The sequence below is a fragment of the Nelumbo nucifera genome, chromosome 7 (genome assembly GCF_055504915.1).
Source record: "Nelumbo nucifera cultivar China Antique chromosome 7, China Antique-T2T, whole genome shotgun sequence".
Lineage (NCBI taxonomy): Eukaryota > Viridiplantae > Streptophyta > Magnoliopsida > Proteales > Nelumbonaceae > Nelumbo > Nelumbo nucifera.
This window is the reverse complement of record NC_142655.1, coordinates 3,157,438-3,169,411: the sequence shown is the minus strand read 5'-3', so window position 1 is coordinate 3,169,411 and position 11,974 is coordinate 3,157,438. Positions and strand designations below refer to the sequence as shown.

General features: G+C 31.5%; 1 protein-coding gene across 1 annotated transcript; it reads right to left on the bottom strand.

Annotated features, from left to right (window-relative positions):
* Positions 1-8,182: 8,182 nt before the first annotated feature.
* LOC104597769 (uncharacterized) lies at positions 8,183-11,520 on the bottom strand. The gene is made up of 3 exons (XM_010259493.3): positions 11,356-11,520; positions 8,952-9,059; positions 8,183-8,631 (listed from the first exon to the last, which is right to left on the bottom strand). The coding sequence occupies exons 1-3, from the start codon at positions 11,416-11,418 to the stop codon at positions 8,416-8,418; spliced, it is 387 nt and encodes a 128-aa protein (XP_010257795.1). The 5' UTR covers positions 11,419-11,520; the 3' UTR covers positions 8,183-8,415.
* Between the last annotated feature and the right edge of the window lie 454 nt (positions 11,521-11,974).

The following is an 11,974-nucleotide window of genomic DNA, read 5'->3' as shown; positions in this document are numbered from 1 at the left end:
ATGGTTTCTGAGCCGAACGGTCTGACCATTCGGATCAACGGTGATTCGAAAACATTGGTTTCAAGCGAATTTCGAGTCGAGCTCAAGCCCAACTTACAAGCTTGTTTATTAATTCAGTTGAGCTCGAGCCTGATAAAGCTCAGTTCCTGAGGCTCGCAAGCCGGCTCAAATAGATACATATTAATGATCATTATTAATTGATAATGATAATGATAATGATCATAATCATAATAATGATAATAATAATAATTTATTTTTATTTTTATTTTTATTTTTATTTTTATTTTTATTTTTATATAATATATAATAAAAATATTATGTATATAATATTTTTTTTATATATAATAATAACTAATTATTATAATTTTTAATTTTTAAATATCAAATAAAAATTATTTTTATATATAATTTTTTTTATTTTTATAAAACATTTTTCTCAAGTTGAGCTGTTGACTCAAGTCAAGCTCAAGTTCAAAGTTCTAGCTTGAACCGAACTCAAGCTCGAACTTGAGCCTCGTACTGCCTTAACAAGTTGAGCTCAAATAACTAGCTATTTAGCTCAACTCAAATCTACTTGTATGGGTAAGTAGGGAGTGCGAGATCAGTAAATGGATTATATGGATAAGTGGAGAGTGCACAGGGATCAATTGTTTTGGGCTGAATCGTAATCGTAATTGCTTGCTGTTATTTAGGATGGGTGAGGGTGACTGGATGCATATCTAAATAAGGGTCTGTTTGGTTTGTAATCGGAATTGGAATCAAAATCTTTCGGAATTAGAATCGGAATGATCCATTCCCATAATCTGTTTGGTTCAGTCAAAAATGGGAATGGGAATTAAAATCAATAGGAATGGGATTTTACCAAGGGAAGAACAAGGAATGACCATTCCCTCATATGGTAGGAATGGGATTTTACTAAGGGAAGAACAAGGAATGACCATTCCCTCATATGGGGGAATGCTATTCCAACAGGAATGGGATTGAAATTCCAATTCTGCCCAATCAAACAGTTAAAATTGGCATAACTCATTCCGATTCCAATTCCAGACCTCTATTCCTGTAAACCAAACGGGGCCTAAATTTCTAATTTTATTTGTCGTTCATCAATGAAATCGGTTGTTTATCAAAAAATGATCGTTGGATCATCAACCCCTTGAATACTTGGTCCACCCAGTGACCCAATCACCATCTCTGAGTGAACAAAGAGATACCATCCCATCCCACGAAAAATCAGCCGCATTCACCTTTACATGTTTGTCCAATTTAGTTCACGGTGACACATGGATCAGTGATAAACATAATAGCGTGACAAATTAAAAAACAAAATATGTAGAGAAAAGTTATGAAATAAAATGGATACTTAATTCATAATCATAATTTAAAGTTTAAGCACGGAACTCTTTTTACATTAAGGCTCCATTTGTTATATCTATACTATATATAAAAATAGGGATCTCAACGGGTTGGGTTAAATGGTAAATTCGGCTTATCCTATAGGGTCATGTTAGGGTTAAGTATATTTGGTTTAGGGTCGAGTTAGGGTTTTGATTCTTTTACCCGAGTTGGGTTCGGGTTGTGTTAGGGTTTTGGTTGACCCACCCCACTAGGCTATGATGCCCTGTATATATACCAAGTATTTTTACAATTTTTTTACTTCTAACATTATAGGCTTAAAATTTATAATTTATTTATATGTTGATTGGGTTTTCTTCTTTTTTTTTAAATGGAAAAAACAACACCGTAGAATTTATAAAACAATTTCCTTACTTAAATTAATGTATTTTAGGTCTTCAAACTGTGCTAAAAAATTCGAAATTATACGGTCAAGTCGAGTCGGAATCATGTTAAATCCTATAAGGTCGGGTCTGATTCAGGAATCATGTTTTTTTTAATTCGGGTTGGGTCGATTTCGGGTTGGGGTGTTGGAGGATCGGGTTAGGGTTGAGGTAAACTCGTGCCGAACCCAACCCATTGACATCCCTATATAAAAGTGTGAATGTAGTGTGAAATTTTTTGGACTAAAATTACCCTCTATTTATTTGTTTGAGAAAGGGTATAAAAACCATTTTATTATAGTTTTAATTAGATGTGTAAACGGGTCGGGCCGCCCGTGGCATAACTTTACAATAACCAAAATACCCCTCCCAACAACTAGTTTTTTAGGTATTTTGGGTAATTGAATTATGTCCAATTCCTATAAATAGCCCTATCCTCCACCATTCTCATCACACCAATTCAACAATTTTCTTAATCTCTTCTCTCTCATTCTCATACTCATACATTCTCAATTCTCTGCAATCTGAGTAATTCTGATTAGCTAATTGTCTAATTTTGTATTCTCCAATTCTCAAGTCTCAACTTTATTGAAGTTTCAACTTTCAACAAGAAGAAGGCTTGCTCAACCAGCTCAAGTATCTCAATTTGGGAGGATTGGACGTTGAAAGGCTCCAACCATTGAAATCAAGTTGGGATTTTGAATCGGCAATCTGCGTAAGTCGAATTAGATTAATTTTTATCTTTTTTGAATTAAAAAAAATGGCCGACTCTTCTGAAAACCGATTCCCCAACATGTTCACTATTGATGATATTCAATTGCATCATGATAGTGTTAGCACGGATGCAATTGATGTCGATGGAAGTGGAACTTTCACCCTCAGTACTGATTCTAGGGGAAAAAGGAGAGCATCTAAGTTGAGTAGCCCGGTTTGGAAAATTTTCAAAGTAGCGGATATTAAGGGGAAAGGGGAAAAGGGTTGTTTGCCAAAAATGTAAGAAGAACTTTAGTTATTATAGCAAGGGTGGTACGGGTCATTTGAGCAGACATCTACTCACACATGAGAAAGAAGAAGATGAAGGGAGAGAAACAACTCAAACACAAATTAGGAGGGGGAGCAGTTTTGGTACTTTTAAATATTCACAAGAAAAAATGAAACAAGAACTTCCTAAGTATATTGTACATGCAGAACAACCATTTATATTAGCTGAAGATCCAAAGCTTGAAAATTGGTTGTGTAATTTTGTAAACCCACAATATAAAAAAGTTTCTAGGAATACTATTAGGTCGGATGCTTTAAAATTTTTTTATTCATATAAACAAAATTTAATTTCTTTATTAACAAATCTTAACTCTAAAGTTGCAACTACTTCGGATGTTTAGACATCCAAATTTAATATAAGTTATATTTGTGTTACCAGCCATTTCATTGATGAAAATTGACTTTTGAATAAAAGAATTTTAAGTTTTACTAGACTTGAATGGCCACATACTGGCCTAGCTATTGCTGCAAGTATTTTAAATACTTTGCATGCTTATGGAATAGTTCTATTAGTTTTGATAATGCCAGAAATAATAATTTTGTAATAAATATTTTAAAATCTCAATTAATACCATGCTTAAATGGTAAATTATTTTATATTAGATGTGCATGTCACATCTTAAATTTATTTATTCAAGATGCCTTGAATATTATTTTTACTCATATTTCAAAAATTAGAAATTGAATTATATATATAAAAAGTTCAGGAGCAAGAAAACAATAATTTAAATATTTATGTCAAAATTATGGTTTAAAATATAAACATTTTATATTAGATGTAAAGCATAGGTGGAATTCTACGTATGCTATGTTAGAAAGTTGTATTTCTCATAAACAAATTCTTACTGATTTTTATAATTCAAAAATGCCTAATGATATGATATTTGAGGAAGACTAGGAAATGACAGTCTGTATAAGAGATTTCTTAAAACATTTTTATGATGCAACTAATGAATTATCTGGAATTTATTATCCAACTAGTTATAATTTACCTTATCAATTAATGGTAATTAGTGTTTATTTTGCAAAATACAGAAATAATCGACAAGTTCAATGTATTGTTGAAATAATGAAAAATAAATTTAAAAAATATTGGGAGAACATTTTTCCTCTTTATTGTTTAGCTACAATATTAGACCCTAGGATTAAGAAAGATGATTTAGATATTTTACTTGAATCATATTGTAAAAATATGAATATCGATATAGGAAATAAAAAAGAAGAAATTAATAATTTATTATTTGAAATGTACAATTTATATGAATCTAAAGTTGTATAACATCTTCTATTTCTGACCTTGAGCTCAGTAGTAGAAGAGAAAAACTTTTTTATTTAATAAATAGAAGGCAGAAATCTGCTACTTCTACAATAAGTTCATTTACTGAAATTATTTTTTATTTACAAGCAATTTTTTCTAATTTAGGTGAAGGATCAAATAATTTTGATATTTTAGCCTGGTGGAGTGAACACTTAAAAAATTATCTAGTTCTCGCCGCCATGGCACGTGATCTACTAACCCCTCCAATGTCTACAGTTCCATCGGAGTCATGTTTTAGTGCAAGTACCAGGGTGCTGGATGACAAAAGAAGTTGCATGACAAAAGAAGTTGCTTCAAGGATTGGCTAGATGCAAAAAATAGATTACAAGACAAAGGAGGGCATAATACTACACCGGATATTTCACCTGAAGCAGATGATGAAAGTCATGAATCATGATTCATGAATTTGACTACTTGTATAGAATTTTTTATTTTTTTCAAATTATTGTATTTTTTAATTTATTTGATATTTTATTTAAATTTTTAACAAAGTAATTTTGTATTTTCAATTTGTAACTATATTGTATTTTTTATATTTTATTAATTTATTCTATTTTCATATTTCATTCATCCAAGTATCCAATGATCCAATCATTGTATTTGTAATTTGTACCATTCAAAATTAAGTGAAATAAAATTCTTATTTTTCTTCCAATTTGTTATTCCATCATTCTTATTTCAATTTGGTTAAGTATTTTTTTTTATTTATGTGTTAGATAACTTAGATTTCTCATTTCTTAATTTTTTAAATAGTTCCCAATTCCCAAAGTTCAAAGGAAAGTTAAATATATTAGTTTTACAATTTTACTTAGAAAAGAAATCAAAATTTTCAAAAACAAAAAAAAAACAATGTAGCCCGGTTCGGCACAAGCCCAAGGCCCGCCCTGTGGCCCGGCCCAGCCTAGGCCTGTAGAACGGAATGGCACGGGCCCGTGGGTTTCCAAGTCAATGGTTCAATCGTCCGGTTTGAGCAGGTCAAACCGATAAAATGTAAAATATAATGTAACTTTTGTTTACCATTAGGAAAGGATTAAGTTAAAGTCCACCATATGAGAGGGGAGTGTAAGACTTTGAGGAGTATGGGTAATCATGGATCGAGCCGAGCTGGGTCGGGTTTGCACTATGATAAGGGCTATATCCTAGGACTGGGCCCGAGCTGGATTAGGGTTCCAAACATGAAACAAAAGCCCTAGAACAGGTATATACAGGCTCGGACCAGGCCATGCCTTTGTATAGTTGTAACTTGTAACTATAGGGACGTAAAATGTGCCAAAAAAAAACCATCCATCCATGTCGTTGTAGAAACTGAAATAGTTGGAGCATGAACGTCATCGAAGAGAATTCGAAGATCGCTTGAAAAATGCTTTTCAGGAACGATAACATCCTTACAAAACAAATTGATACCCATGGTAGACCTTAAAGGCACACCACACACAAATTCAACCAAGGCCCAACAGAAATAAGAAAAAGAGCAGAGGGAAAATGAAGACTGAAATGAATAGAACTAAAGATCCCAAGTCTGCTCCATAGGCCTGGATCAAAACCATCATGTCTCAAATCTGTCGAGAGAACCTCTGCAACAAACCCCGATATGAAGAGAAATAAATGAAAAATCACATCCATAGATGTAAGAGAGAAACCCTCACGTAGAGTGAGAGAGAGAGAGAGAGAGAGAAACTCACATCCATAGATGTGAGAGAGAAAGAAGGCTTTATGTCTTTCATATATAAAACATTACATATATATAATATTTTATATTAAATGACATATAACATGCGTATAAACTTATTTTATACATTATATAATATAGAATATTCTATATAATATAAATTATACATGTTATATTATAATATTTATATATAAAAATAATGTAAAATAATGTGTATATATACATACACACATTATACACAAAATGTGAATGTTTAAATATACGTGAGTCGGGTTGGGGCTGAACAAAACCCTAGCCCAAACCTAGAATTTCCGGGTCGGGACAAGCTTAAATGATCACCCCTAAGAAGGAGGCCCTTGGTTAAAGTTGAGAAGTGAGAAAAAAGAAAGAGAAGAAGAAGAAGAAGAAGATAAGGAAGCATCGTCGGAGGTAGTTGTCACCATGTTCATCAAGCATTGTTGAAAAACCATTTGCCCTAAGAAGAAGAAGAAGAAGGAATCAGCGGTGACAACTATTTCCTTGTTCATTATCACCGCGGCTACAACACCGTTTGCCTTCTTCTTAATCTCTCTAAATCTCTAAAAAATCCTAGATCATTTGCTTCATTTGAGTATCTCAGATTTTAATATAAGATCGATGTTTAATCTCTTATCTCTTCCATCGATTTTTCAATTTCTTCATTGGAGTTGCAATTTTTTATTGTTACAACTTAAAAGGATTATAGAAATAAGAAAACCCAAAATCAAAATGGAATAACTAAAAATCCTAACTAATTTTGGCTATTGGGAATAATCAAACAAGATTTTGAGATATGAAAGTTTCTTTTATCATTTTATTTTCCAATTTCTATTTTAAAATAAATAAAAAATTTGGAATTAGTTTGAAAGCAACTTGAGAACCATTAAACGTATCGGACATTTTATCGGTTAAACCATTCGGGTGAACATTCCCTAACCATTTCAACGATTTTTTTTATAAAATAACGGTTCATGGCCAAAACAGAACCGATGACCTAGCCATTTCCCGGGCCAAACATTTCAACTGTTTGATCTGATCCAATTTTTGAAACATTGACTAAAATACTCATTTTTAAATTTAGTCCCTATTTAATTGTAAGGTTTAAATTGTCAATTGAACTATTAATTTTCACCTCATTCAATTCCCTTTATTTAAATTTTACATTTTTTTGATAAATGAACAAAAGAAAAAAATATCTATATCTATACTATATATAAAAGTGTGGATATAGAATAAAATTTTTTTGGATTAAAATTACGCTCTATTTCTTTGTTTGATAAAATGTATGAAAGTCATTTTATTACAGCTTTAATGTCAACTTTTGATGACTACTAAAATGCCCATATTTGTCTATTTATTACATTTCTAATTGTTAGGGTTGAAAGTGTAACTTCAATAATTACTTCCCACCTCACTTAATCCCCTTTCATTAAATCTTATACTTAAAGGTATTAACTCCTACTTCTCTTATTAAATCCTATATTTAAGCTATTTTTCACCAATAAGTTATTTAAGTTATATCAATATTTTTAACAATATGAACCCATATATTTTAAAACTGACTCAAAAACAAAAATATTCTTTATCCAAGTGGTAGTTAAACAATCCAACCATCTGAATCAAATTGATAAACCTGTGCAGTCATAGGTAATAAAAATTTTAAAATAGAAATAAATATAGAAAATTACAAAAATGTAGAAAAAATTAGACATATTAATGATATTTTATTAATCAAATTAAAAAAAATAAGTGCAATAAACAAGAATTATTTTTATTGATAATGAAAATGATATACATACTTTAGAACTAACCAAAAATGAAATTATTTTACTATTTGACAAAGATCAATAGTTCAACTTTTGGGTCAAATGTGTTAACATTTATTGTCATAAATAAATAAAATATAAAAATACATAAATGTTGCAAAAAACATTCAAGCGCATGTGTAATATTAATCAATTATCATATTAAACAAAAAGTATGTGTAACATATCGGAATTACTTTTACACAAAAATATAAAAAATGAACACATCTATAATTCTATATTTACAATACTATTAAAAATATAAACAAGATTGTAAAATTTTCTTTTGACTAAAATACTCATTTTTGAATTTAGTCCCTATTTAATTGTGAGGTTTAAATTATAAATTGAACTGTTACTTTTCACTTCATTCAATTCTCTCTATTTCAATCTTACATTTCTTTGATAAATGAATAGAAAAACACCAAAAAAATATTATAAAAAGAAGAATCTAGCCAAGTAGATAGACATGTCAATGATACTTGAAATTTCACAACTCGATCCAATTATTACATATTTAGACGAGCTGTTTATGTAATCATATTTGGATTTTGCAATATGCATATCGATCTAATTAATAATAAAAACAAAAAGCATATAAAAATAAAAATACATATTTAAAAAAACTTTTTAATACATTATTATTATCATTACCATCATCTAGAATTACCACATTCAAACACATTTACTAATAACTTAAAATAGGGAAAAACTTTTTCAAATGAATATTTGAGGAGTCCAGATCTAATACATATGGCTCCATTCCAATAAATGCATTAGAGTTTAAAATCACTTAAGATTATCATTTGCACTCGTAACATCCCGAATGGATCTAATGAAATTTCGCTTTTCATCAGAAGTAGCCGTGATGACTGGCATCCATACATCAGCAACGCTACTCAAAAGAGATTGCACCAGTGGGTCAGAAGCCATGGCCGAGGATATCATCTCATCTACATAATCTAACTTTGCCGATAACTTGTCCAATTCCCTGGCTATTTCCATCTAAAAGAAAAACAAGAAGATTTAGTACTGTTTACATCTCTGAGAATGAATAGATCAAAACAAAAGTAAATATTTTGATAGCATGCATGAGAAATCAGATTTAGTACTGTTTACAGAGTGCGCCTTATACCAATCTCACAGCTCATCGCAATCATGTATTGGAATGGAAATATTTTCCTAATTCCTATGAATGATAAAGTCAAATAAGGAGATGTTTTCAATATATGGTTGAAATCACTATGAGGTTGGTGTGAGGCGTGTTATATGAGGCTGATTCCATGCAGAAGCAAATCTGGATTCTATCATGAACCTTCAAGTACCTCATTAAGATGCACTGACGGCTTTAATGGCACCTTGGTAATTTCTACCCCAAGTGCTTCAATTTTAGCACGTAATTCAACTTCTTCTCTATTGGTTAATGTTTCTACCTACATGATTCAACTTCTAGGTTAGATTACCATGAGGAACACCAAACAGTGACAAGAAAACAAGAAAACAAGAAAAGGGTGTGCAATGGTACGGAAATCACAGCAGAGAAATAAATATGCTACTCGAATATGATTCACAAGTACATGCACCATTACCACAGATATGAGCGATGCCATGAAATTTTTAAATATATGGAGTCTCAGCAATTATTCCTGTGGAACCATCTTATGGAAAATTTCTTCTAAGAAAAATTCCATTTTATTCTAAGTTCTTTTTCAAATTTATCAACTCTAGAAAATGCACATCAGATTTAAGGGTGTTTACAGTTCAGTTAATCAAACCAAAGGCCTACTTCTGAAACCAAACCAATATTATCAGTTTCTAGAAAATCAGTAATCAAAATTGAATCAAAGCTGATTGGTTAACCGGTTGATCGGTTTGGTTAATCATTGATTTGGTTTGTTGGTCTTTCGGTTTTTTTATATTTATAATATATATTATAAAAAATTAGAAATATATATATATAATATTTTAAATAATAAATAATATATTATATATTATAAATATTTATTAGTTTATAATATAAAAAATATAGAGAAATGCATGTATTCCGGTCGGTTCAATTAACCATTGGTTTTCTATATTGGTAAAGTTTGAAACTGAACTAGTACCTTCGGTTTTTTTTAAAATATCAAACTGAAACCAAACCGATTGGTTCAATTAACTAGATTTTCAGTTTAGTTTTAATCGGTTTTTTGGTTCGGTTTAGCTTTTCGGTTTTTCTTGCTCACCCCTAACCAGATTGATGGGGCATGAAATGTAAGTAGAAAAAAGAATGGGTTAGGTGGTGGATACCAGCCTAAGATTGGGATGTTAGGTGGTAGTTTTATTGGGAATATTTTGGTGAAAGGATTGGGTGCATGCATATCTAGTTTAGCCAAGAATGACATTATAATTCGGGTCTGTTTGATTCATAGTCAAAAATCAGAATCCCTCGTAATTGGAATCTGAACCAGAATGGTCTATCCCCTCACCTGTTTGGTTCAGGATGAAATAGGAATTGGAATCAGAATTGATTAGATTAGATTCTCATTCCTTGGGGAGGGGGAGGGAATGGCCATTCCCTCAAACGGGGGAATGTCATTCCACCAATAATGGGAATAGGATTCCAATTCTACTGAATCAAACAATTGGTCCGATTCTAATTCTAGCCCCCTATTCCCATAAATAAAATGGACCCAGAATTTCTTCTATCTTAAAGTTTTTAAAGAGCCAATGCTAGAAGATTATACAAAACAGCCTACCAGCGGGTTTCACCTCGTTTGAGGCCAATGTTAGAAGATTTGGCAATATCATGCGTTTTGGTCTCTATGGAAGTAAAGGCATCAAACCTTGTTCATTTTCCCATTTATCTTTCTCTGGTTGTGTAGGGATTAAATGAGGTGAAAATCAATAATTAAAATTACATTTTCAACACTCGTAATTAGAGATGAACTAAATACATAAATATGAACGTTTTAGTCAAAAAAGCTCCACGCTTCATTCATAATTTTAATAATACTATAAATAGATTGCTTCAGTTGGAGGAATCTCTTGTTCTTTTTTTTTTTTGGCATCTCTTAATTTTTTGTCATTTGCAAAAGACTCCAGGTTTTTCTTAAGATGCTTAAGGCCATGTTTGGTTTGAAGGAAAAGGTAGAGAAAGAAAGGAAAACCAATACAAGGTTTGTAGAAGTTTCCCTACCTTTCACTACATTTTCCTTCAAACCAAACATAGCATTAGGGTTTGCAGATTCATCGGCAATTTGGTCTTCATTGTTTTTTTATTCTTTTCATTGTTGTTGATGATTGTAGTATCTGATGTACTCTGCACATTTCTTGAATGAATGAAAATTGGCATTTGTGACTTCAAAAAAAATATATATATCTTCCTCAACCCCCAAAAAAATCAGATTACGAAGCTTACCTGAAGTAGATATCCTTGCGCTAACTCCACAGCGGTGTTTCAGTTTGTATATAAATTAATACGCAAAAGAACACAGAACCAAAAGGTTGAAATAAAAGCCATAAAGAATAACAGCCAAAGCACGGTTTGAACAATTTGAAAACTCCCCTAATCCATCAATGGTCGCCTTAAATATTAAACGATCGTCGGTATGGTATCAAAATAATAATAATAATAATAATAATAATAATAAACAGGTTTAAACTTAAAAGAAGAAATTTAAACCGTGCATAAGAGAAAAACGAAAGAAGGGAAGAATAATTTAATGAACTTAATGGTCATGTGGGTACCTGTTGAAGAAGATGAGAGAGAAGCTGAAAGAAATCAACATCTGCTTTTCTTGCTTGGGCCATGGTTGATTTTCTTTCTGTTGTTTGGAAGAACCGATGACGTTATTCTTTTCGTTATGTGCATGTAATGGCAGCGAAGAGATTATGCATAAATGGTCGGTCAACTGATGAAAGGTAAATATGAAATTGCTATTAATTCCATGTTTTGGGTTTTGGTTAATTGGTTGTATCTAAGGTTAGGCCGCGATTGTTTCTCCGTAAAATGGGTGTTTAGGATAAAAATATCAAGCTATATTTCAATCCTTTGTAATAAAATCTTAATCTAGTTGAAAATGTGAATGGATTTAAAAAATGGGCAGGCGAGTTCTCTACTACTCCTATTGATACAGAAACTGCCAATTCAGATGTGTCGAATGCTAAGGCTTTCTCAACTATCTCTTCAAGTGATCCCACTGTAGTCTCTTCGACTCAACTCAAGGCAACAACAGGAAGAGATGTGGCGATTCTCTAAACTCTGAACTGATTTTGCAAAAGGCCCAAAGAATCGAAATAAATGACACAGTGACTTCAGAAATATATAAAAAAAAAAAAACGGATGTGGCTTTTGATGCTAACAAGG

Bases quoted from the DNA above. Each gene is read 5' to 3' on its own strand.
- LOC104597769 (XM_010259493.3), bottom strand. From the start codon at position 11,418: ATGGCCCAAGCAAGAAAAGCAGATGTTGATTTCTTTCAGCTTCTCTCT. The intron at 9,060-11,355 runs GTACCCACATGA...TGAATCATGTAG, and splicing joins TCTCTCATCTTCTTCAACAG to GTAGAAACATTAACCAATAG. The intron at 8,632-8,951 runs GTACTTGAAGGT...TTTTTCTTTTAG, and splicing joins CGTCAGTGCATCTTAATGAG to ATGGAAATAGCCAGGGAATT.